We start from the raw sequence: 26,491 nt of genomic DNA, 5'->3' as shown, positions 1-26,491 counted from the left end.
CAGGTTTAGCAGTCATTCTGTTTTGAACTTACTGGCTAAAATCTTGCATGTTTGCGTTTTCAGAGCACCTGATTGTGCTCCAAGAATACACTGATTTTTTAAAATACATCTGCAGTCCCTCCACGTTTGCAGTTTTGACTTTTGATAATTCATAGATTTGATTGCAAACATTATCTCTAGTAATAGCGATGCCCTACAGCAGGGGTCCCCAAACTTTTTAAGTGGAGGGCTGGTTCATGGCCACTCAGACTGTTGAGGGGCCGAATTATCATTTGAAAAAAAAAATACACACTGCACGTGTCTTATTTGTAGTGCAACCCCCCCCCCAAAAAACAACAATTATTTATTTATTTACTACATTTATACCCCACCCTCTCGTACCCCGAAGGGGACTAAGAGCAGCTTACAGGTTGTATGTACATACAATATATTATATTATTAGCATAGCACAATATTAGCATTATATACTATATTGTACTATACCACTGTACTGTAATATTATTAGTAATATTACATTTAATATATAATATGCAATTAACACACTGAGCCTCCAGTGGCGAAGTGTGTTAAAGCGCTGAGCTGCTGAACTTGCAGACCGAAAGGTCCCAGGTTCAAATCCGCGGAGCGGAGTGAGCACCCGCTGTTAAGCTCCAGCTTTTGCCAACCTAGCAATTTGAAATGTGAGTAGATCAATAGGTACCGCTCCGGCGGGAAGGTAACGGTGTTCCATGCAGTCATGCCAGCCACATGACCTTGGAGGTGTCTACGGACAACGCTGGCTCTTCGGCTTAGAAATGGAGATCAGCACCAACCCCCAGAGTCAGACATGACTGGACTTAACGTCAGGGGAAACCTTTGCCTTTACCTATGCAATTAATATTATTATATTACACAATATTATTATATTTTATTATTATTAGCCACCCTGAGTCCCCTATTGGGTGAGAAGGGAGGGGGAGAAATACTGTAATAAATAAATAAGTAAATATTATATTGTATTACATTATAAGATTGTTATCAATATTATATGTATACACAATATATTATATTATTAGGATTGCACAGTATTAGTAAATTAAAGAACAATACAATATTTAAAAATAAAAATAATTTTAACCAACATACTGTGTAAACCTATCAGGATTTCAATGGGAAGTATGGACCTGCTTCTGGCCAATGAGATAGTCAAGCTAAGTAGGATTGTTAGCCTAAGTCTAAAACTGAGGGCGGGGGCCAGGTCAATGACCTTGGAGGGCCGCATCCGGCCCCCGGGCCTTAGTTTGGGGACCCCTGCCCTACAGGGTAACCTTTTCTGCTTGGGATTTCTAGAGGAACATATTTTAGGAAACGCCTAAGTCCTCCGATCTAATTCTATGTCCAGCTTCCAGCCGATGTTGATTATAAAGTCATGCTGGAAGACCTATACATTCCTATAGAGCAGGCATGGGCAAACTTTGGCCCTCCAGGTGTTTTGGACTTCAACTCCCACAATTCCTAACAGCCAAAGTTTGCCCATACCTGCTATAGAGGTATTTTTTATTTGTTCTTTTTCACTTTCGTGAGGTCCTGTGCCCTTCACCCCAGCAAATGTGGAAAGTTGAGTATAAAATTTTTGGAAAGACAAGACAACTCGAAAGGATTTAATAAAGCATTGAAAGCTTTCTCATTACCTTGTTTAGTTTCTAACAGGCCTGTTCGTTAAATTCTGCATCCTGCAAACTACATTTGATTTCCTGCTCCAAACATGGAGATATTTTATCAGTCTCTTGTTCTCTTTCTTCCCTTAACACAGCAGCCTTCGCAGTCCTTTGGATTAGTTGGCAAAATAATTAAATGATCTGAACCAGTTATACCTTCCTTTTTGAAAGTGGGATTTCTCTTAACTACATATGCAATATGCCATTGGGTATTACCTAGTTTAGTTGTTAAACACAACCAGAACCAATTATTGCATGCCTTGGAATTGTGGCTCTTGGAGAAATATATACATTCTGCAAAAATACTTTCTGAAATGTAATGATATATTTAGGAAATTTTGAGCTTTGCCTTTTGAGTGTATTTAACACTTGACTGATGGATAGCCCAGATCTTGATCATTGCTGCAATTTTTTCCCTATCCTTTTCCTGGTTTACTCAAGACAGCTTGCAACTGTTGAAAGAGGTATTACTGAATAATGCATTTTAAGCCTTACTTGACACAGCTCCACAGTGCCACCTTCTGCTCCAACCACATCACAGCAGCCTATTGAAAAAATTCATTCTAAAAGGGCCTTTTGGCAGATTAAGGTGGTTCAGAAGAGGATAGAGGGAAAGCTTGTTCCTTCTTTCAGAACATGAAAACCTTAATGTTTTCACTTAATTGCAAATGGACGCAGGTTTCGGGCCATGCAAGAAAAAGAAATCCCAGGATAAGAGATTCCACCTCAATGTTAGGAAAAACTTCCTGGTGATCAGAACTATTCAGCAGTGGAATTCAGCCTTGGAGTCCAGTGGAGTCTCCTTCTCTGAAGGTCTTTAAACAGTGTGGATGGCCATCTGTCAGGAAGGCTTGGGTTGTGTTTTCCTGCCTGATAACAGGGTGGAGTGGATGGCCCTTGGGGAACCCTTCCAACTTTAGGATTCTATGAATCCTTCAAACAGAAATGCAATTATTTGATTATGGCTAAAAATGTGGCAATGCAAAGGGGCCAACAGCTTAGCATTCCTCTTTGAGGTGACAATGCACTCATTTTGCCCTCCCTAAATCTTGTCTCTAAATACCGATTTCTAAGGAATAATGATGAGAGACAGACACTGTCCTCATATATGGCTTCCAGTGAAGTAGCCACATATATTTGGTTGGCTTTGGTAGCAAACGGCTGGCAAACAGGGTATTAGGCTAGGCTGTCCTTTAGCTTGATTCACTAAAGTTGATGGTGTTTTCATAAGGGTTGCCATAAGTCAGAAACAGCTTGGAAGGCACACAACTACATGCATATCTTTAAAAGCACAAGAATGGAAGCTGATTGGAAAAACAAACACCAAAGGTACTACAGTAGAGTCTCATTTATCCAACATAAACGGGCCATCAGAACATTGGATAAGCGAAAATGTTGGATAATGAGGGATTAAGAAAAAAGCCTATTAAACATAAAATTACATTATGATTTTACAAATTAAGCACCAAAACATCATGTTGTACAACAAATTGACAGAAAAAAGCACTTCAATACACAGTAATGTTATGTAGTAATTACTGTATTTACGAATTTAGCACCAAAACATTGCAGCATTTGCTACAAAAACATTGACTACTAAAAGGCAGAGTGCGTTGGATAATGCAGAACTTTGGATAAGTGAGACTCTACTGTATATAGGAATGGATTTTTGGTTTTTGCATGCCACTGAGTGAGCTCAAGGAAGTCACACACTCTCAGCCACAAAGGAAGATTGCATTAAATCTCTACAGGAAAAGTTACTGTCTTTGGAGAGTGTCGCCATAAGATCACTGGAAGGCACATAACAATACTGGCATTACCAAGCCTAAAAGCCCCCCCCCCCATAAAGTAATTTAATAGTAAGCTAGTACAGGTTGAGTCTCCTTTTATCCAAAATGCTTGGGATCAGAAGGATTTTGGCGTTAGGAACATGTGTATTTGCATATGTGTATGTGTGTACCTATTATCTTGGAGATGGGACCTGAGTCAAGACACTGGTGTTTTATACATACTTTAAACACAGCTGGAAGTGAGTTTTAAACGTGATATTTTGGGTAATTTTGTGCATGAAACCAATGTGGGTACCTTGGACTCCCAGAAAGCAAAAGGTGCCACTCTCTCGGCACAATTTTGGAGTATTTTGGTTACAGGAATAGACTAGAGAGAATTCATTCATTTACAAGTTGCTTTCCCATTTCTAGTTGGATGCAAAAAGAAAAGGCAGCCTTGGATTGACCTGTTGATACTAAGATCAGGAGGAGGAGGAGGAAAGGTAAGTTGGGGGCATTTTCTTTGCGCAGAAATGATGTACGATTCCCGGGTTAATCCCTCCAGCCGAGGAATATGACCTGTCGCCATAAAGGGAGAGAAGAGGAAATGAAGATAATGAAGGGTTGTCAGAGGCTCCAAATTGAGCCATCCGGCTGAGGTTCAAAGGGGGACGGAGCTGGAAGAGACCTTGTTGCCCATGGCTATGGGGGGATTCCTTGCTCCCCAAAAGATGAATGCAACCCCTCCCCGATGCCGTCATCCTGCAATGATTTAAAGGTAGCTCTCTTTCCTTTCAGAGTGCAAGGCATGTGTTTTGTGCTCCTTTCATACGCTCTTTTCCTGCCAATGCCCTTTCCAAAGTTCACAGTTCAAAAGACAAAATATGATGGGTTTGCTTTAGTTGGGGTTATGGAATCCTGGAAGTTGGAATTTCAAGTAACAGCATTCTTTGATAGAGAAAACTGCAAACTGCATTAATTCCTACAGTGTAGCTTCAGCCTATGAAAGCGTTGTGAAATACTACCAATAACTAACCTACACCTTGAGGAGACAGAGCTGAGTCCATTTCCATGATTTTTGGCTTCCAAGGTCAAAGTGAGAAAGATAAGAAACCCAGACATAGAGGTCATCCATCACATGAGCAAAAACTAAGGATTTACATTCTTCTAAACCAGAATTTGTCAGAATCGCTTCCTAGCCTTTGAGCCTTACGTAATTTATTTAATGGACAGAACAAAATCTGGCTCCCAGTATTAAAAACTCTAAAATCAGGACAGTAAATAAAGAGCAACATTTAAAAAACAGGGGAATTCCAACTGAACCATTCACACTTGCCTCCAACAGACGAGAGTTCTTTCTTCCACCCTGGACATTATTCCACAGATATATGAGGCTTGAATGAAAAGTAATGCCTCCACCTTCGTAACTCAACAGATGGCAGTCCTGGTCTGCGGCAGGTCCAGGCTTATTCAGTAGACTCTCCTCTACAGTTCTATTTGGCGGGAAGCCTTAGCATTGAATGGTTGTGTTGTTATAGTGCGAAGTACGGAACCCTGCACAGACGGTCGATCAATGCGACTTAAGCCATGTGCAGTCATTGAATCCTTGACAGCGGAAGGTGTCACCCCAAAGGAGATTCCTCAGAGAATCCATCTGTTCCTGATAATGAAAGAAGGTCAGCTTCTGATGAAGACGTTGAGAGAATCGTGAGACGCTGGTTGCGGAAACAGAGTGTCAACTTCTTCCATGGCGGCTTCAGAAAACTTGTTCATTGTTGGCAGAAATGTATCCAATTGTCTGGTGATTATGTGGAAAAACTGATAGTGGTAGTTAAAGAGCACGTTCTAATGATTATTTCTGCATTTGATTTATTAAAATATTCCCATCCAAACCCAAGTAACGAAGGTGGAGGTGTTACTTTTCATTCAACCCTCATATAAACCCCTTGCATAGTTTCCAACAGACCTCACAACCTCTGAGGATGCCTGCCACAGATGTGGGCGAAACATCAGGAGAGAATGCTTCTGGAACACGGCCACACAGCCTGGAAAATTCACAGAAACTTAAATGGGTAATATTCTCGTAATGCAAAAAGAAAAAGAATTGCAAGTTTATTCTCCTCTCAGCCCCATCAGTTTCGGGGAGTGTGGAGGAAGCTGACTGACCAATTTTTATTCTAATTAATGGAATATGAAGTTCTCCTCCTCAGATAATACAATATTATTAGTATAATTAATATATTCATATTCTTCTGCCCAGAAAACAAAACATATAAACCATTTTTTTTTACCCTAGCTATGTATTCCTGCCACGCACTAAACCAGGCATGGGTAAACTTTGGCCCTTTAGGTGTTTTGGACTGCAACTCCCACAATTCCTAACAGCCTACTGGCTGTTAGGATTTGTGGGAGTTGAAGTCCAAAACACCTGGAGGGCTAAAGTTTGCCCATGCCTGGTCTAGACACTATATTGCTATCAATGCAGCCTGGAAAGCAAGTTAGAATAATACTAGAACAGGCTGTAGCACAGCTGGTTAATCCCGGCAGCAATAAATCACTGCTGACCGAAAGGTCGCAAGTCTGAAGCCAGTGTCAGATTGAGCACCCAACCATTTAATAGCCTAGCTTACTGTCTACCTAAGCAGTTCGAAAACAGCTGTAGCTGTGAGAAGACAAATTACAGACTGCTTAAGCAGGGTGGTTAATTTAATTTACGACACCATAAAACTGCCGGCGATCGAAGAGCAAGGAGGAAATACTATGACTCAGCGACAGCTCCCCTTGTGGCTGGCATCGAGCATAACCTCCTGAAGCCGAAAGTTGTAAAATGTTGAATTACCTCTATTTGTGTTTGTACCGTTTCCCCGAAAATAAGACATCCCCTGAAAATAAGACCTAGTAGAGGTTTTGCTGAATTGTTAAATTAAGGCCTGCCCTGAAAGTAAGACCTAGAAAAGCTTTTGTTTGGAAGCATGTCCACCAAATAGAACACCAGAGCATTCAGGATCAGCACATGTACGTACCATAGATTGTTGTACATGGAAATAATGGAAGTAACAAGAAATTCTTGATAGGACTCATAGTTTGTCTGGTTATGCTGGTTTGCAATGACAACTACTGTACAGTATATAATAAATGTTCATTTTTTTGTTAAACAATAAAGGAGAATTCTTCTCCATGGAAAAATAAGACATCCCCTAAAAATAAAACCTAGCACATCTTTGGGAGCAAAAATTAACATAAGACACGGTCTTATTTTCAGGGAAACACACTTTGCCTGGGTTCTATGAATTAGTCTCTAGTGTTAATATTGTATGTTTTATGTTGATTTTAACGATTGTTTTTACTGTAATTGATGTTTTTATTGGATAACTATTTTATTGCTGTATTTTGATATTTGATTGTTTTATCGGGCAAGGCCCCATGTAAGCCGCCCCAAGTCCCTTCGGGGAGATGGGGCGGGGTATAAAAATAAAATAATAATAATAATAATAATAATTATTATTATTATGTGTTGCATGTCTAATAGTGGCATTGAATGTGTGCCATGTATATGTGCGTTGTGATCCACCCCGAGTCCCCTTCGGAGCAAGGGCAAAATATACATACTGTAAAACAATAATAATTAACTCAAAACTATTTTTAAATGAGAAAAGAGGTGCCAAGCAAAACCTGCTAAGGTGCCACATCACTTTTTATTGTTGTTACTGAATTTTATAATCTCAGGGAACATACATTGATAATCTTCCTTTAGTCTCAGAACAATTCTGTAAACCTTGTAAAACTACAGCTCGCAGGATTTCATAGCACTGAGCCCTGGTAACAATAGTGTGTTCAAACTGCATTCATTCGACAGTGTAGACACATAAGGTTTGCATCTGAGGCAGAACTTGTGGGATTCTGCTATAGGGCTTCTTTCTGAGTGATGTTCTCAAAATATTAAAATACTTTAAATCAGGCATGGGCCAACTTGGGCCCTCCCTCCAGGTGTTTTGGACTTCAACTCCCACAATTCCTAACAGCCTACCGGCTGTTAGGAATTGTGGGAGTTGAAGTCCAAAACACCTGGAGGGAGGGCCCAAGTTGGCCCATGCCTGCTCTAAATTCTGTGTATTAAAATAAAAATGCATCAACATTGCATCCATTTTTAAAAATAATAAAACAGGTGTGACAAAAGAAGAGATGCATCGCCAACCAAATAGACGGCACAATAGAACCCGAAACATTGCACCTCGCATTGCAACACACGCAAGTCCACTTTCTGCAAATGTTTGAGCCAAAGCTCCAGTTGGTGTTTATTTGGGGTCACTTTCTGCTTTCTTGCTCCAAGTAGAAAGGAGCAGCACACCTTTGCATTGGGCAAGAAGGCAATCCGGTCTAAAGCCTGGCATAGGATTTATAAGGACGCAGGATCCATTCCGGGTGAAGGTTCAGTCGTCCGAGTCCGTATCGTGCCTCTTCCTGGCTTTGGGCGAAGAGCTTGTCCTCCGGCTCCTGCCACTCCGGCCGTCCCTCCGCTCTGCTTTTGGGGAACGTGACCGCGCTGAGCCGTGCTTATGGGAGGAGGACCCCTTTTCCGTGCCGCCCGAGGACGCTGCTGTCCTCTGGTGCCACCTGGACTCTTTCTCTTCTTCCCGGGAAGGAGACGGGCGTCTGTCCGGAAGGCCACCTCCGCTCCGCCGGGAGGACGATGGATGCTGCTGCTCCAGAGAAGGATGCTTCTTTCTGCAAACAAAGAGAACACAGGAGAGATTATATAAACAACTGTAAGTCCCCAAGTTTCAGGAAGTTTCACTTTTTGGGATTTTTTAAATCTGTTTAAGGAGCTCCACTGGCTGCCGTTTATTTTCCGAGCCCAATTCAAGGTGCAGGTTATCACCTACAAAGCCCTAAACGGTTTGGGACCCACCTACCTTAGAGACCGCATCTCCCCCTATGAATCCGCACGTTCTCTTCGCTCGTTGGGGGAGGCCCTCCTCTCGCTCCCACCACCCTCGCAGTCGCGGTTGGTGGGGACAAGAGAGAGGGCCTTCTCCGTCGTGGCCCCCTGGCTTTGGAACTCACTCCCTAGGAAGATCAAGCAGGCTCCTACCCTCCTCTCCTTCCGGAAGAGCCTAAAAACCTGGCTCTTCCAAAAGGCCTTCGATGATTAATCGTTATAGGTTTGATTTATCTGCCCGTTCAACAATAGCTCCATCGTTGATGCTTTGCCATATTACATTGCACTTTATTGACCATTTTAGCTGTGAAACTACCTCTCCCCATTTTGAAATATTCTGCACTTTGCCCAGATCCGTGTATTAGTCTCCTGTTTTTAACATTTTATGCTGTATGTAGATTTTTATGACTGTTTTATTGATGCTGATGTTTTATTGTTGGGATATTTGTTTTATTGTCTTGCTGTTGTTATTATATTGTTGTGTCAGGCAAGGCCCCATGTAAGCCGCCCCGAGTCCCTTCGGGGAGATGGGGCGGGGTATAAAAATAAAGTTGTTGTTGTTGTTGTTGTTATTATTATTATTATTATTATGTGGTAAAGGTAAAGGTTTTCCCCTGACGTTAAGTCCAGTCGTGTCTGACTCTGGGGGTTGGTGCTCATCTCCATTTCTAAGCCAAAGAGTCGGCATTGTCCTTAGACACCTCCAAGGTCATGTGGCCACTGCCATGACTGCATGGAGTGCCGTTACCTTCCCACCGGAGCAGTACCTATTGATCTACTCACATTTGCATGTTTTCGAACTGCTTGGTGTGGCAGAAGCTGGGGCTAACAGCGGGAGCTCGCTCCACTCCCCGGATTCATATAGCCAACCTTTCGGTCAGCAAGTTCAGCAGCTCAGCAGGGGCGCCATAACATTTGAAAAAAACCAACACAAAACTACAAGAGTTATCCCACTGAATTTCTCTAAAATGACACAACATAACCAGGGCATTGTTCCTCTAAAGCAGGGATCCTCAAACTTTTTAAGTAGAGGGCCGGTTCATGGTCCCTCAGACTGTGGAAGGGGCTGAATTATCATTTGAAAAACAAACAAACAAACAAACAAAAAACAAATTCCTATGCACACTGCACATGTCTTATTTGTAGTGCAAAACCCCCCGAATAACAATTGTTCGTTTGTTTACTACATTTATACCCCACCCACTCTCATCCCGAAGGGGACTCAGAGTAGTTTACAAGTTGTATGTACATACAATATATGATATTATTAGCATAGCACAATATTACCATTATATATTACTATATTGTACTATACCACTATACTGTAATATTATTAATAATACAATTAATATATAATTAATATTATTATATCATATTATTATTAGTATTATATTGTATTATATTATAATAGTATTATCAATATTATATGTATATAGGTACACAATATATTCCACTATTACCATAGCACGATATTAGTAAATGAAAGATCAATACAATACAATATTTAAAAATAAAAACAATTTTATCCTACATAATCCTACCAAGATTTCAATGGGAAGTATGGGCCTGTTTCTGGCCAATGAGATAGTCAAGTTAATTAGGATTGTTGTTGTTGTGTGCCTTCAAGTCATTTCAGACTTTGGGTGAGCCTATGTCTAAAACTGTGGGTGGGGGCCAGGTCAACGACTTTGGAGGGCCGCATCCAGCCCCCGGGCCTTAGTTTGGGGACCCCTGCTCTAAAGTTTTAGAAAGATTTGCACATCCACTGATTTTTAGGGAATTTTCTTTCAGTTTAAGCATCTTGGGAAAGTCAAGGGAAGCCAGGGAAGAAGACACCGCTCCGCCTGGTAAACAAGCGAGCGAGGGAGGGTGGGTGGGTGAGAGAGTGAGGGTGGCCAGGCTCCGTTTCCACTTATTGCGGGTGGTCCTGGAACGTATCCCCCCGCGATAAGTGAGGGAACATTGTACAGTCATAACCAAAACCCTCACCATACCTTTCCTTGCCGTCTGGAGAAGAGCAGGAGGAAGACGATGATGCGGCTCTCCTTTTGTGATGTTTCTCCTTCTTCTTCTCCTTCTTGTGCTTCTTTTTCTTCTTCTTCTCCTTCTTTTTGGATTTTTTGCTGACCTCTGGCCTGCACGGTCAATGGATAATAATTATATAGCCTAATCAGACGTAATTGCAGGAGTAAATACTTTTTGCAATGTTGCGTGAGGAAGTATCCTGTACCTCCTTATGCAATGGCAATTGGTATATATATTAACCCAGGCATGGGCAAACTTTGGCCCTCCCTCCAGGTGTTTTGGACTCCAACTCCCACAATTCCGAACAGCCTACCGGCTGTTCGGAATTGTGGGAGTTGGAGTCCAAAACACCTGGAGGGAGAGCCAGAGTTTGCCCATGACTGTATTAATCTCTTCATGAATATTAAGGAAAAGCAGAGTGTGAGGCTCTCTTTCTTACTGTGGTTCTTTTGCTACTTCTTCCTCTTCTTCTGTGTCCAGTTTCCTCTTCGTAGCCGAAACCTCTGGGCTACTTGCCACCCGGTGATGCTAGCGATGGAAAAGAAAAAGAAACCCAAGTGCTCTAAACTTTTAGGAAAATAGCATTCAGAAAATACAGTGTAATGTAAGGATTCTGAAGGGGTTGCTTCTCCTTATACAGGGCTGCCGATTAAAGTCAGTTTGGGAGTCTGTAGAAAATAAAAGACCTAACACTATCTGGAAACACATATAAGTTTATACTTAAATCAATTAAATAGACATATTCTATCAACGTACGCAGGAAAGTAGTTTTCCTTTCTTTGTTCATTTTCCTTTCTTTCCTCTTCATTTTGTCTTTTTCTTTCTCTTCTCTTTTCAAACTCATTTATCTATATGAAACGTGCCTAGATTTCAGTGGGGATTACGTGAGATTGTACTATTGGAATGTGTCTTTCAGTTGCATATGGTAAATGATTTCTCCTATACTTTGTCCTTTTTAAAATCCAAAACGTAACCTACTTTGTGGATAGCCCTCGTATATATAATAGTGTGTTATCATCACTATTAAATTTGAGATGGCAGCCATTGGGAATATGGAAGGCAATGTTAACTACTTACTGTAAATACCGACAGGCCCAGTTTGGCGGCTTCTTTTTCTTCTTTGGAAAACATCATCCGGCTCCCGGCGCTCCTGCAAAAACATCAGATGGGAATGAAAGGGCGTCAGTTTCAGGAGGAGCAAATAACACTATGAAACACAATTTTTGTTCGTGGGTCATCAATGTCAACTGTAACTCTTTGTCACTGGCCAATAGTTAGCAATGTCCCTGGTGCCAAAAGGACTCCCAAGGCCATTTCCCTAAAGGGGGAAAACCCACCTATAGTTTGCAAGAGCTTTGGTATTTTCATAGAAACATAGAATTGGAAGAGATGCCCAGGGCCACCCAGTCAAGCACCATTATACCAGGCAGGAAGACACCATCTAAGCCCTCTCGACAGATAACCACCCAGCTCTTGTTGAGAAACTCCCAGAGAAAGAGACTCCACTGGACAATGAGAAGGTTGTCTAGTTGGGCCGGGCTGTGGCGCAGCTGGTTAGTAGCCAGCAGCAATAAATCACTACTGACTGGGACGTCATGAGTTCGAATCCAGCTTGGGTCGGATTGAGTGTCCGACTATTAAATAACCTAGCTTGTTGTTTACCTAAGCAACCCGAAAGACAGCTACATCTTTCGAGGAAATTTAGGTACCGCTTTATGCGGGGAGGCTAATTTAACTAATTTACATCACTATAAAAATGACCAGCAGCGTGCATGCAGAAGAATGAGGAAGTACTCCCTCAAGGACTCGGTGTCACAGTGGATGATGAAGCAGCAGCTTCCCCTATGACCGGAATCGAGCATATCCTCATGAAGCTGGAAAATGTTAAATTGCCTCTGTGTCTCTGTCTGTATGTCGTATGTCATATGGCATTTAATGTTTGCCATGTATATGTACATTGTGATCCGTCCTGAGTCCTCTTCGGGGTGAGAAAAAAGGGCGGAATATAAATACTATAAATAAATAAATAAGGTCTCACTTCTCAATATAGGAAAACGACCTTCCAAGTGACTCAGAGGACCCCCTACCTTGAACTCCCCAAGCCCAAGACGCGATCCACACCCTTCTCGTCTTGCTCCGCCGTGTCCCGCTTACAGACTTCAGCGAGATCCTAAAAGGAAATGGCACAATCAAATGCGAACCACCTGGAAATGAAGAAGGTGCATGGAGATATTGCTGAACTGGAGTCATCTTTCCTGACATAGACACCTTCAAGGGGATGGTGGTATCCACAGATTAGGGAGATGGGATCATCAACAATGCTTGCTCAACTACTGCCAACTCCCTTCTGTGAAAGCTTTTCAGTTCAGATTCCCAAGACTTAAGTAGATAAAACAGACGGGAAATCCATCCACAGGGGAAAATATACCCCTTGATGTGCATCTTCAACTCAATCCCAATTTATGATGACTTTACCGGGGCTTTTTTGTCAAGATTTGTTCAGATGGAGCTTGCATTTGCTTTCTTCTAAAGCTGAGAAAGTGCAAACTGCTCAAGTTACCCAGTGGATTTCCATGGCTGAGTGGGATTCAAATTGTGATCTCCAGGATCATAGACCAATGCACAAACTGCTATATCATGTTGGTTCTTTACGATACGGTCTTCCCTGACGATATACTGTATATACTCGAGTATAAGCCTAGTTTTTCAGCCCTTTTTTTAAGACTGAAAAAGCTCCCCACGGCTTATACTTTGGTGAGGGTCCTGGTTGGCTTATATTTGGGTCAGCTTATACTCGGGAATATATGGTACATTTATTATTTTTCCCTATTATTATTGGTATTATTACATTTATTATTTTTCTCTATTATTGTTGCTACTATTACATTTCTTTTACTCTATTTTTATTATTATTATTAATTCATTTATTATTTCACTCTGATCTTATTTTTATTATTGCATTTATTATTTTACTCTATTAATTATTACATGTATTATTTTCCTGTATTTATTATTATTATTACATTTATTATTTTATTATTATTAAAAGGATACATAAGCACATTTACATTGAAGATGAGAATAATGATTTTATCAGAGTTGGACAGTCTTATCTTAAATTTGAGCTTTATGTAAATATTCAAGAACATTTAACCTAATGATGCCTCAATTAATGTAATTTTATTGGTATCTATTTTTATTTCTGAAATTTACTACTCTCGGCTTATACTTGAGTCAATGTTTTCCCAGTTTTTTTGTGGTAAAATTAGGTGCCTCGGCTTATATTCGGGTCGGCTTATACTCGAGTAGATACGGTATATCATAAGAGCAGTCTTTTAAAATCTCTGTTCAACTTTGGAAACCCCCAGGGTGACCTTGGACAAAAGTCACACTCTCTCAGCCGCAGAGGAAGCCAATGGCAAACAGTCTCCTGAACATATCATGCCAACAAAACCCAAACATGGGTTTCAAATAACACTATGTAACAAAATTTGAAAATTTTTCTGTTCCTGGTTTGAAAGTCTTATTTCATGTTTAATTGTGCAGTCCTTACTTTGAAAACCATTGTTCTATTCCAGAAACTTCATTTTTGTGGCTGCCACAAACTAGGTTGAATTGGTTGAGACTCTATGAGAGATTCACTGAAAAAATAGAGCAAAACCTGCTGCAGGATGTCTGACAAAAACAAAGTTTTTGCAGTTTAATAAACATTTTCCCATGTTTTTATAATAGAACCCATTAGGAAATGACATTTCTATCCCAGGAACAAAAATGGTGTTATATAGTGTAATCTGAAGGCGCAGAACAACAAATAATTTGACAAGTAAACCTACATACTGTTGGGAGGCAATTTCCAATAAAGGAAAAATAGAATTTTTATTCTAATTAGTAGAATATGAAGTTCTCCTGCTCACATAATATAATATTATAATAATTATATAATTATTATTATATATTAATATTATTAATATTAATATTATTCTGCCCAAGAAACAAAACATTTAACCCACAGATGTTTCTACTCTAGTTATGTATGCCTGCCATGCACTAGATTAGGCATGGGCCAACTTGGGCAAAGAACTACAAAATTAGATGAGAAAGTTAAACAGTGTCTTGCTATTTAACTAACTCACAGCAGACATCCTTCTCTCCATGCTCACAGGAGAACAAAATTTGGCACATCAGGGGCTTGCCATGTGCTCAGGAAAAAAAAGTGTCTCTAAGAATTATCAGTCTAACCAGCAAAGGAAAAGGAGGAGGGAACAGAGTGACAGGCAGACAGAGAGGCCAATAACGGGAGGGCTTTCCATGCCAATTAATCATTTGCCTATCTAAGTCCTCGATGAGGACTACAACCTTGTGCAGGATGTGGTCGAGTTCCAATACATACTTCTTTGCTTAGCCCCGTCGGTTGCTTCTTCAAATTCTTATAACCCCTGCAGAGAAGCAAGGCAAAACAAAGCTGTGAATCCCAGCAAAAGCAGGCAAAAAAGAGAAATATTTTGGTGGAATTGGCTCTGTCCATCCCTGCTCTGATGTAATGCAAAAGGAAAGATCCACAGGTTGGCTTGCCTTAGGGCACTTTCCCCTTTTGCAAGGCTAGCTGCCCTATTTGTTTGAATCTAATGCTCACCTTTTTTGGCGAAATGACTTCTCCAAACTTAGGATGTGCATTAGGTTCACATTGAACGGTAATCTTAGTGCTGAGCCAAAGGAAAAGGATAAGCTGCTTCAGGGGCCGCATCTGGAGCCCGGGCTGTGGCGCAGGCTGGTGAGCAGCCAGCTGCAGCCAGCTGCAACAAACCACTCTGATCAAGAGGTCATGAGTTCGAGGCCAGCTCGGAGCCTGCGTTTGTTTCTGTCTTTGTTAAGGCATTGAATGTTTGCCTTATATGTGTAATGTGATCCACCCTGAGTCCCCTTCGGGGTGAGAAGGGTGGAATATAAATACTGTAAATAAATAAATAAATTTGAGGGACTACAAGGGTTGAATGAAAAGTAATGCCTCCACCTTCATAACTCCTGGTCCTGGCAGTCCAGGACTGCAGTCCTGGTCTGCAGCAGGTCCTGGCTTGTTCAGTAACTCTCCTCTACAGTTCCATTTGGCGGGAAGCCTTAGCATTGAACAGGCTGTGTTGTTAAAGTGCGAAGTATGGAACCCTGCGCAGACGGGGAAGACTTAGCATTGAACGGTTATGTTGTTAAAGTGCAAAGTATGGAACCCTGCGCAGACGGGGAAGCCTTAGCATTGAATGGTTATGTTGTTAAAGTGCCAAGTATGGAACCCTGCGCAGACGGTCGGTCAATGCAACTTAAGCAACGTGCAGTCACTGAATTCTTGACAGCAGGAGGTGTCGCCCCAAAGGAGATTCATCAGAGAATGCAAACTGTTTATGGTGATTGTGTTGATGTGAGTCCTGTGCATTGATGGGCGAGTAAGTTTAAAGATGTTGAGGTGGGAACGTCTCACTTGCGTGACAAACAAAGAGTGACATCCTGTGACAGCAACCACTGAGTTTCACAAGCAAAAGGTTGACAGATTGATTCAGGACGATCGTCATATCCCTCAGAGAGAAATTTCAAGCATCATCAGCATTTCACAAGAACGTGTGGGTCACATGATTGCTTTGCTTGGCTATCAGAAGATCTGTGCACGATGGGTCCTGTGAGACGCCGGTTGCGGAAACAGAGTGTCGACTTCTTCCGTGACGGCTTCAGAAAACTTGTTCATCGTTGGCAGAAATGTATCCAATTGTCTGGTGATTATGTGGAAAAGTGAATAGTGATAGATAAAGAGCACATTCTAAGGATTATTTCTGCGCTTGATTTACTAAAATATTCTCATTCAAACCCAAGTAACGAAGGTGGAGGCATTAACTTTTCATTCAACCCTTGTACATCTCTAGTTTAATTGCCATGGCTTATTGGTATGCAATCCTGAAATTTATAGTTTGGTGAGGCATCAGCATTCTTTGACAGAGAATGACCTACCCAGCCAATGTTGGTTTCAGGCTTTTGGAAATCAATGTGCGCATTAGATTTGATGGCACATGAGACACAGGTAGTTCTGAGATGCAAAGGCAGAGAAGAGGGAATGCCCCCAACTTCTGAAAAATACGTATGTGTGTTTCATCTGTGCATGAAAATATATGAATAGCTATCCCTTTGGATGGCCGACGCAGCAAGTTGCATCTCCGACTTACAAGGCGGCCATCATGGCTTCCTCTTCGGCCCGACGGACAGCGGCCAGTTCGTCCTCCCTGGAGATGGGACCACCGCCCTTCTTCCCTTTGGCGTACCACGTCAAGTCCTTCCCCTTCTGCCACCGTCCCACCGGGGCCATCAAGGAATTTCCTAAAGATTATGCAAAATAATAACACTATGTAACACCATTTTATGGGTTATAAAGGTCATTTCCTAATTGGTTCTATCATAGAAACATGGGGAAAAATTATCAAACTGTCAAAACTTTGCTTTTATGGGAGGGACATCCTGCAGCACATTTGGCTCTAGTTTTCCAATGAATGTCTCATTGGGTCTCAACCAATTTGACACAGTTTGTGGCAGGAAAATGAAGTTTCTGGAGTATGAGAACTACTTTTCAAGTAAGGACTGCACAATAAAACAGGAAATAACACTTTCAAACGTTTTTCATATTTTGTAAAGTGTAATAATTATTATTATTTCATATCTGCCTCTCCTCAAGGCAGGGCACAACATAGTTGATTTACAGAAAAAGCATAAAACCATTAAGATAAATACAATAAACTCTCAGTTAACCAGAACTCAAGCAACCAGCAAAAAATAAAACACAACTTAAGACTATAAATAAAAATGAAATCCATTTTAGCTGCAATTTACCCAAAATTGCATACTGCATTCACAAAGTCGTTTTTATAAAACAGTAAAACTGTTTGGTATTAAGTTACGTTGACTTAATTTGCTTTTTATGGCTGTATTTCAAGATTAATATCAAGTCAATACAGCTTATGTTAGTGGTATAGTTACAGTGTTAGTTAGGCCTTTGAGCCAGAAACTATATTTATCAGACACTGAACAAGCCTCCAAGTAACTGAGTGTCTACTGTATATTAAAATAATAATAATAATAATAATAATAATAACCATCATCATCATCATACCAGCCTCTGCTCATGGATCAAGACGAGTTACAACATAATTAAAACACATAAACCATGCTGTAAAATTCCATAAATATATATTAAAATGTATTTCTCTAAAATATAACATATTAAAATCTATTTCTATAAAATACAAATTAAAATACATAGACCAGAGGTGTACAGAACAGACATTGGGTGCATATGCACTGTCGAATTAATGCAGTTTGAGACCACTTGAACTGCCACGATACAATGCTAAGGAATCAAGTGAGTTGTAGTTTGACAAGGTCTCTAGCCTCCTAGGCCAAAGAGTGCTGGTGCTTCACTGAACTACAAATGCCAAGATTCCATAGCCTTGAGCCATGGCGCTTAAAAGTGGTATCAAACTGGATTCATTCTACAGTGTAGATGCACCCATGAACCCCATGCAACGGTAAGATATATTATTAAGCCATGCCTTCCTACCCAGGTAGTTCTCCCTTTGCTTGTCGGTCTTCACATCTTCCCAGTTGAACTGGTCCTGCCCTCCTCTCACTCCGCCTCGGGAAGGGCCAAACATAATGAGGAACAAAACAAGAAATCCTGGGAATCAGTGGATTAAATCATCAGCAACTGGACCTAGAATGGAAAATAATAATACAGTACATTTTATTTTTTACAGGGCTTGAGGCTGTGTACCTGATGGTTTAAAACACACAGTGAAAACGTAATACAGTAGAGTCTCACTTATCCAACACTCGCTTATCCAACGTTCTGGATTATCCAACACATTTTTTTAGTCAATGTTTTCAATGTTTTCAGCTGAGCTGCTGAACTTGCGGACCAAAAGGTCCCAGGTTCAAATCCCGGGAGCGGAATGAGTGCCCACTGTTAGCTCCAGCTCCTGCCAACCTAGCAGTTCGAAAACATGCAAATTTGAGTACAGCAGAGTCTCACTTATCCAACGTTCTGCATTATCCAACGCATTTTTGTAGTCAATGATTTCAATATATCATGATATTTTGGTGCGAAATTCGTAAATACAGTAATTACTATGTAGCATCACTGCGTATTGAACGACTTTTTCTACCAGATTTGTTGTATAACATGATGTTTTGGTGCTTAATTTGTAAAATCATAACCTAATTTAATGTTTAATAGGCTTCTCCTTAATCTCTCCTTATTATCCAACATATTCGCTTATCCAACATTCTGCCGGCCCGTTTATGTTGGATAAGTGAGACTCTACTGTACTATGAAAATGCACATATTACTAAACAGAGCAAAATGCTAACAAAATGTAAAGTTGAAATCCACAATTAATAATAACTTGCTGCATTTTAGCTTATTGTATTTCAGTGGCAATTGTACTGCATTTAGGTGGCAATTTTGCCATTGTAAACTGCAAAACCTTTATACATGTGAATATCACCTAAACAGATTGCAAAACTGGGCCAAAAGTACTAACAACATGTTGCTGACAGCTTTCATGGCTGGAATCACTGGGTTAATGTGAGTTTTCCGGGCTATACGGTTATGTTCTAGAAGCATTCTCTCCTGATGTTTCACCCTCTAAAATCTAAGCTGGCAAGAAAAGGGAGTGCTCCCAAACATGTGCAGAGTACAATTCCCTTGCCATTGTAGCCAAAGCAACCCAGGAACTCCGAAAGATGGTTTTGAAAGGAGAAAAAGTGCTTTCTCAAGTCTTGTTTTGCAAAGCTAGAACGGTGCAAAAAATGCATTTTCAGGGTCTCTTGTTTGCCCACACACACAGCTATGGAGACGGGATTAAATGGAGACAAATGGATTCCCCCAGGCAATAAGCAGCTGTACCTTAAAGCTGCAAGGCTTTTCAATGCTAATCAAGGTGGCCAATTGCACCAGTCACACTTGCCTCCATCAGACAAGAGTTCTTTTTCCCACCCAGATATATAATTTCCATTTGCCTGGTTTCCAACAGACCTCCCAAGCTCTGAAGATGCTTGCCATAGATGTGGGCGAAACGTCAGGAGAGAATGCTTCTGGAACATGGCCAGAGAGCCCGGAAAACTTACAGACACCCAACAATTTGAACATGGATAAATCTAAGGGTGCAGCTACACTGCAATCTGGCACCAGTTAAACTATATCTCAATGCTATTCCTTTAACTCAATGCTAGTTTTGCAAGGTTTAGCTTTCTCTGCCTGGCACCTGACTAAACTATAACTCCCATGGCTCCCTAGTACTGAACCCTGGCAGTGCAAGTGGTATGAAACTGCGTTTATTCTACAGTGTAGATGCACCCTTTTATGAATGACAGGAGGAATATTGTACTTACCAGGAAGCCAAACTTCCCCAGAAGGATCTGCAAAGCGCCCTCCTTTTGCAAACTCACGTGCTGTTGCAAGCAGGAAGAGCCTTCAGCATCGACTTCCGGCAAAACAGGGAGAGACCATTGGCTGCAAAAATATAGGGATAGTGCAGGGGAAAGAAAGCAGGAAGGTTGTTCTTCGGAGGGCTTTTTCCGAGCTTTTGCACCAATGCCTAAGGCTGCACAATTCCATGGGGATGATGCATGATGCAAAAAGTGCGTAAGGATAATGAGAATGCACAAATGTATGGGGATGATGGTGTAAAATGCATGGGATGGAGTTGCACAAGTGCATGAGGGTTATGGTGTAGAAATGCATGTGGATGGTGTTGTACAAATGCATGAGGATGGTGTATCAGAATGCTCCAATGCATGTTGTTGGTGGTGCATCAGGATGCACAAAATGTATGAGGATTATGCAAAGTGCAAAAGGATGATGAAGATGCATGAGTGTCCATGAAGCTGAAATGGATGATGGTGCACCAGGATGCACAAATGCATGTGGACAAATGCACATTCTGCCTCCCCATCACACTCACACTTATACGTGCAAATGTAAGCGCTGGCAATACATTCATCTTACATTCATCACAAGTCAGCCCAAAATTTGGAAGATGTTCTCTCTCACACACAAACAAGAATGGGGAATGCACAACTGGCAATAAGTTGCCATAACCACCTTGCTAATCATGCAGGTGGTCTGTTATCCCATTTTTGTCTTTTGTTAGAACAGTTACCATTTTACAGTGATGAACTTTGGACGGTGCACACTATTGGCAATGTTTGGAATCACGTTGACAGATCAGCAAGACTCCATTTGTTTTCTTTAGCTACGAAAGAAAACTGGTCATGTGTGTCAGAACTGGTGCATGATGCAAAAGTGCATTAGGATGATGAGGATGCATGTGGTTTAAAAATGTTTTTATGGATTTAATTTGAATTGTTTTTAAATCTGATGTTTAATTCTGTTTTAATATTTGTATATTTTAAATTGTATCGTAATGCTTTCGGTGTTAACCGTTTTGATTCCCCTTATGGAGAGAAAAAGTGGAATATAAACAAACATAATAATAATAATCTATGATGCAAAAATGCATGCGGATGATGGTGTAGAAATGCATGCGGATGATGCTGCAGAAACACGTGAACGTCCATGATGCAAAAATGCATGAGGATAGTGGTATAGAAATGTATGCAGCTGAGGGGGAAAAGGAAGGGGCCTGAGGCCAGGAACGGTGGGAGTTGAAGTCCAAAACACCCGGAGGGCCCAAGTTTGCCCATGCCTGGTGTAGATACACCCATGAACCTCATGCAATGGAAATGCCTTGGACTCATTTCTTATCTAAGTTACACCATCCACAAAATAAACCCCAATACACAGAAGGAGAAGATGATAGACTCTTTATTTAGGGTTTGCAATTTGTTTATAACAGCGTTTTGCTACAAAAAAAAAATAGTAACACAAATATCTCATTTCTTCTTCCAAAACTTTCTATAATCGTCCAACTTAAAGTCATCGTCATCAAAGACTGCCTCCTGTTTGGGTTTAAGCTTGATGGCGTCCCGTTTCCGCAACCGGGCTCTCCTTTCGGCTTCAGGGAGAGTATTGATGTCTACTGGTATCTAATGAAGAAAAGACAATAATCATAACAACAACAACTAAATGAAAAGATTACATTAAAAAAAATATGTAGGATTGCCAGTGCCCAACAAAGGGATTCTGATTTTCTTGTAATTTGGTGAGCACTTCTGGCAGAGAAAGCTGAAGACAACCTCCTCAAGCTGCCACTCTCATGACTCCATAGCACTGAGCCATGGCAGTTAAATCAGCATCAAACTGCGTTACTTTTGCAGTGCAGATGCACCCAGAGCAGTACAGCAAGGGGTTGGACTGGATGTCCTTTAGAGGTATCTTCCAACTCTAGAATTCTAAAAGGAGTCTTAGTCGACCACGAGCCAATAGTGTGATGCTGCAGCTGAAAAGGCCAATGCCATTCTAGGCTGTGTCAATAGGAGAAGACTGAGAGAAGACGAAAGGGAACTGATATGACACTTTACCACAGCTGTTTTTTTAATTGCTTTTAATGATAATTATTTAATGCAACTGTTTATTTTAACCTATTGTAAAATGTTTAGTATTGCCTTTTGTTTTAAATTTTTATGGTTTTCTGTTTACATAGGCATTGAATGTTTGTCTGTTATTATGGTGGAAGCCACCCTGAATCAGGGCAGGGTACAAATATACAGTAGAGTCTCACTTATCCAACACTTGCTTATCCAACATTCTGGATTATCCAACGCATTTTTGTAGTCAATGTTTTCAATATATCGTGATATTTTTGTGCTAAATTCATAAATACAGTAATTACTACATAGAATTACTGCGTATTGAACTACTTTTTCTGCCAAATTTGGTGCCTAACATGTTTTGGTGCTTCATTTGTAAAATCATAACCTAATTTGATGTTTAATAGGCTTTTCCTTAATGCCTCCTTATTATCCAACATATTCGCTTATCCAACATTCTGCCGGCCCATTTATGTTGGATAAATGAGACTCTACTGTATTATTATTATTATTATTATTATTATTATTATTATTATTATTATTATTATTTTAACTCTATCTGGAGGGGAACAAATTCAGCGCTCACTGAAAGGATCCGCCTGGGCTCTTTGTAACGGATGTGGATGGTGGAGCCATCAGGTCTGACCAGCAGAACTGGATACATCCGGCCGTACTTCTGCCTTGAAACACAAGCGATGGACGTCCGGTTGGAGTTGGGTTGGCACGCGGATGTGTGAAGACGGCAAGGCCTGGGAAGGAATGCCCAGAGTGCCTCTCCTTGCAAGAGCCTGGAACCAATTTAAACAGAATGTAAACAATCTTATCAGTTCAGTGCAAAAGCTGATGTATGCTGGCATTCAATAAAACAGGGTCATTAGAGCTAGTATGGTGTAGTGCTTTGGGCCTTAGAATTAATGCAGTTTGATTCTACTTTTAACTAACATGACTCCATGCTATGGAATCGCAAGAGCTGTAGTTTTACAAGGTCTTTGCCTTCTCTGTCAAAGAATACTAGTGCTTCACCAGACTACAACTCCTATTATTCCAAAGCATGGAGACATGGCAGTTTAGTTCAACTGCATCAATTCTATTATTATTTTATTATGACACAGCAAACAAGATAGATATACTGGATTTCATATCACAAAATCACAAGTCGAACACTTCCCAAGTGTCTAGGACTGTGTGATGTATTTTCGGATGATGCGTGCAGATCCCAGCAGGGTGGCCTTTTGCAGTTGGCAGATTGTAATTTTGTCAATGTCTATTGTTTCCAAATGCCGGCTGAGATCTTTTGGCACGGCACCCAGTGTGCCCATCACCACCGGGACCACCTGCACTGGTTTCTGCCAGTCTTTGAAGTTCAATTTTGAAGTCCTGATAGCGGCTGAGTTTTTCCTGTTGTTTTTCGTCAATGCGACTGTCACCTGGGATGGCAACATCAATGATCCAAACCTTTTTCTTTTCCACAACTGTGATGTCTGGTGTGTTGTGTTCCAGAACTTTGTTGTCTGGATTTGGAAGTCCCACAGTATCTTTGCATGTTCATTTTCCAGGTTTGCAGGTTTGTGATCCCACCCATTATTATTATTATTATTATTATTATTATTATTATTATTATTATTAGTATTAATTATACCCTTATATCTCTCCCGAAGGAGACTCAAAGCAGCTTAACATAAACGTATCAGCATACAATTTAAAATACACAAATATGCAAACATTAAACTGAATTAAATATAAACAGTATTTAAAAATTCCTAGTGTATATGCCCCCTATGAAGCTTTGAAGCTGATTCCCTTTTATTTTAAAAAATGCTTCAAGCACTGCATAAACTATGAGATGAGAAAAAAGGCAGCCTTCCCTTTTTCAAAAGGACTCTTGGATCTTGAGATCAAACATATGCAAAGCAACTCTTGTTCTATCAAACCAGGTGTTTGTCCCTTTAAAGACTAAAAGGTGCTTTTGAAGCTCATGGAACAATGGCACACTGTAGGATTCAACAAGGCTACATGTTGTATAACTATGCAACACCTGGAAGGAGGGACGAAGCTTGCCCATTTATTTATTTATTGTGTCAGAAACAACTTGAGGGTACAGTTATAATGCATTTTTAAAAAACACCAAGTTAGAAACTTGACATTATACTAGATTTCCTTTGACCAGTAGCTGGCCACTTGGGAGTGCCTCTGGTGTTGTTGTGAGATGGTTCTCCATGGTGCATGTGGCAGGGCTCAGGCTGCATTGTAGTCAGTGGTCTGTAGTTTGCTCTTCTCCACACTTGCAGACTCCACTTGGCAGCCCCATTTCTTAAGATTGGCTTTGCGTCTTGTGGTGCCAGAGCGCAGTTTGTTCAGCGCCTTCTAAGTCGCCCAGTCTTCTATGTGCCCAGGAGGGAGTGTCTCATCCGGTATCAGCCACGGATTGATACCCATTTCAAGTTTTAGCCTGCCACTTTTGGACTCTCGCTTGCTGAGGTGTTACTGCAAGTATCTCTGTGGATCTTAGAAAACTGTTTCTTGATTTCAGTCATTGGCTTGCTGGCTGGTATTGAAACAGAGGATGGGTCAGAGATGTCACTGCCTTGGTCCTTGCATTATTGGCTGCTACTTCCTGGCGGATGTCAGGTGGTGCAATACCTGCTAATTTCTCCAGTGGTGTGGAGCATAGACATCCTGTGATAATGTGGCAGGTCTTATTAAGAGCCACATCCACTGATTTGACGTGGTGAGATATATTCCACACTGGGCATGCATACTCAGCAGCAGAGTAACAAAGCGCAAGGGCAGATGTCTTCACTGTGTCCGGTTACAATCCCCAGGTTGTGCCAGTCAAATTTCGTACAATGTTATTTCCAGTACCTACTTATTGCTTGATAGCCAAGCAGTGCTTCTTGTAAGTCCAGAGTGACTCCCAGGTGTTCTGGTCTGCTGCAATGCTCCAGTGGGATTTCTTTCCAGGTCATCTTCAGAGCTCGAGATGCTTGTCTGTTCTTAAGGTGAAAAACACACATCTGCATTTTAGTTTTCCCTGTAATAGGCAGTAAGAGCACCTCAAGCTTCAGAGAGCTTCTGTTCAACTATTTCAAAGCTCCCTGCTTGAGCGGTGATAGCATGATCATTAGCACAGATGAAATTATCTGTCCCTTCTAGCAGCGTGCTCAGGCCTGCTGTATACTGTGTGTCAAGTGACTTTCAGGCCATGCATATAAGGTGTATAGGAAACATAACGGAATGCTGTGTTTACTAGACTTGGGTCCCATCTCCAAGATAATCGCACAATGTGCATACATGGGTTTTCCAAAATGGAAAACACTTCTGGTCCCACACATGTAAGAGAAGGGAGGTTCAACCTCTGCTGTCAAATCAATAATAATATGTACCTGAGAGTCCTGCTGATGGTTGTCATCATGCTGAGGATGGTCCAGAGCTTATTATACAAACCTGAAGCTAACAATGATTTCAAGTATGAGCTTTAGGATGGGCGAAAGCTGTATTTATCAGGCATGATCCAAAGAACACGTCTCTTTCTTACAACATCTGCTGGAGGAAAACAGAAAAATGTAATTAAAATCATTACGATTTTAAGACAAATGGGAGTTTTTAAACTATTTCCCCAATAATAGGGAACTTTTTCTGGGCCTAAATATATTGCACAAGATTTATCTGGCCTAAAATGATACATTTTAATATATTGGGTTTATGGTTCCCATCCCCTTGATCAGGTTGTGTGTTATTTATTGCTACAGTATATAATTGTATTGTTTTACCTTGCTTAATAATGTGTTATTATGTTGCTATGTAATGTATGTGTTGTTTTTATGATTGGAAACCACCCTGAGTCCCATCCGGGAGATAGGGCGGTATAGAAAAAGTATTATTATTATTATTATTATTATTATTTTATAATAGTGTTCAGAATTATATTAAATCGTCCCTCATCGTTATATTCCACACTTTGGGTATAATTCATGCATAATTGTTGCAATTTATGGAAAAATATTATAATTAAATAATTTAATAAATTTAAATAATTTACTTATTAAGGTGACCACGTGGTTGTCTTGCTTCACAACGACCCTGTGGAGTAGATCAGTTATTTCACTCCCCCCATTCAGCTCATTAATGGGTTGGTCCGAATGAATATGGCTTTTCCCTTCCTGACCCCCCCCAAATTCCTTCTGTAAATGGTTTGTCCCCACTCAGATCTTCAATGGTTTGTTCCATATAGGAATATTGCTTTTCCCTTCCCGCTTCCCTCCCTGTTTATTTCTGCAAATGGTTCGCTCCTTATTCTTCTCCTACTCACCCTTCTCCTTCTTCCGCAATGCTATGGCGTAATGGTTTGACCCGTTTCCCCCTACAAAATATCCCAAATGGTTTGATCCTCACCAGGGCCGGACCAAAAGAAGGCTCTTTCACGTGACTCGTCGCCGGCGACCAATGAGAGGCCTCCTCCGCGTAGCCCCGCCCACAGCTCCTCCTTTTCCCCTTCAAGGGCATTTCGTAACGTCATTGCTCCGCGACAAGAGGGGGAAACG

General features: G+C 40.9%; 2 protein-coding genes and 1 long non-coding RNA gene across 6 annotated transcripts; 1 reads left to right on the top strand and 2 right to left on the bottom strand.

The window, feature by feature from the left end:
- Positions 1–7,142: 7,142 nt before the first annotated feature.
- Positions 7,143–19,986, bottom strand: c6h1orf35 (chromosome 6 C1orf35 homolog). The gene is made up of 9 exons (XM_008112249.3): positions 19,851–19,986; positions 18,019–18,171; positions 16,634–16,784; positions 14,821–14,866; positions 12,518–12,600; positions 11,508–11,580; positions 10,870–10,958; positions 10,400–10,540; positions 7,143–8,191 (listed from the first exon to the last, which is right to left on the bottom strand). Exons 2-9 carry the CDS (start codon positions 18,110–18,112, stop codon positions 7,897–7,899), a joined length of 972 nt encoding a protein of 323 aa, XP_008110456.2. The 5' UTR covers positions 18,113–18,171; positions 19,851–19,986; the 3' UTR covers positions 7,143–7,896.
- LOC134299914 (uncharacterized) lies at positions 19,959–22,829 on the top strand. The gene is made up of 2 exons (XR_010007169.1): positions 19,959–20,099; positions 21,397–22,829. It is a non-coding gene; the product is annotated as an uncharacterized LOC134299914 (long non-coding RNA).
- On the bottom strand, positions 21,268–26,484 carry mrpl55 (mitochondrial ribosomal protein L55). 4 transcript variants are annotated; one of them, XM_008112247.3, is made up of 4 exons: positions 26,343–26,484; positions 25,334–25,490; positions 22,537–22,738; positions 21,268–21,506 (listed from the first exon to the last, which is right to left on the bottom strand). In XM_008112247.3, the coding sequence occupies exons 2-4, from the start codon at positions 25,360–25,362 to the stop codon at positions 21,354–21,356; spliced, it is 384 nt and encodes a 127-aa protein (XP_008110454.1). In that variant the 5' UTR covers positions 25,363–25,490; positions 26,343–26,484; the 3' UTR covers positions 21,268–21,353. The 4 variants fall into 4 exon arrangements, with proteins under 4 accessions (XP_008110454.1, XP_008110453.1, XP_008110451.1 ...); XM_008112246.3 differs by having other exon boundaries at positions 25,334–25,493; positions 26,343–26,482; XM_008112244.3 differs by having other exon boundaries at positions 25,334–25,493; positions 26,260–26,421.
- Positions 26,485–26,491: the final 7 nt, after the last annotated feature.

This window comes from Anolis carolinensis, chromosome 6, assembly GCF_035594765.1.
Source record: "Anolis carolinensis isolate JA03-04 chromosome 6, rAnoCar3.1.pri, whole genome shotgun sequence".
Classification (NCBI taxonomy): Eukaryota; Metazoa; Chordata; class Lepidosauria; order Squamata; family Dactyloidae; genus Anolis; species Anolis carolinensis.
The sequence above is the reverse complement of the archived record's forward strand: the minus strand, read 5'-3'. Positions and strand labels throughout refer to the sequence as shown.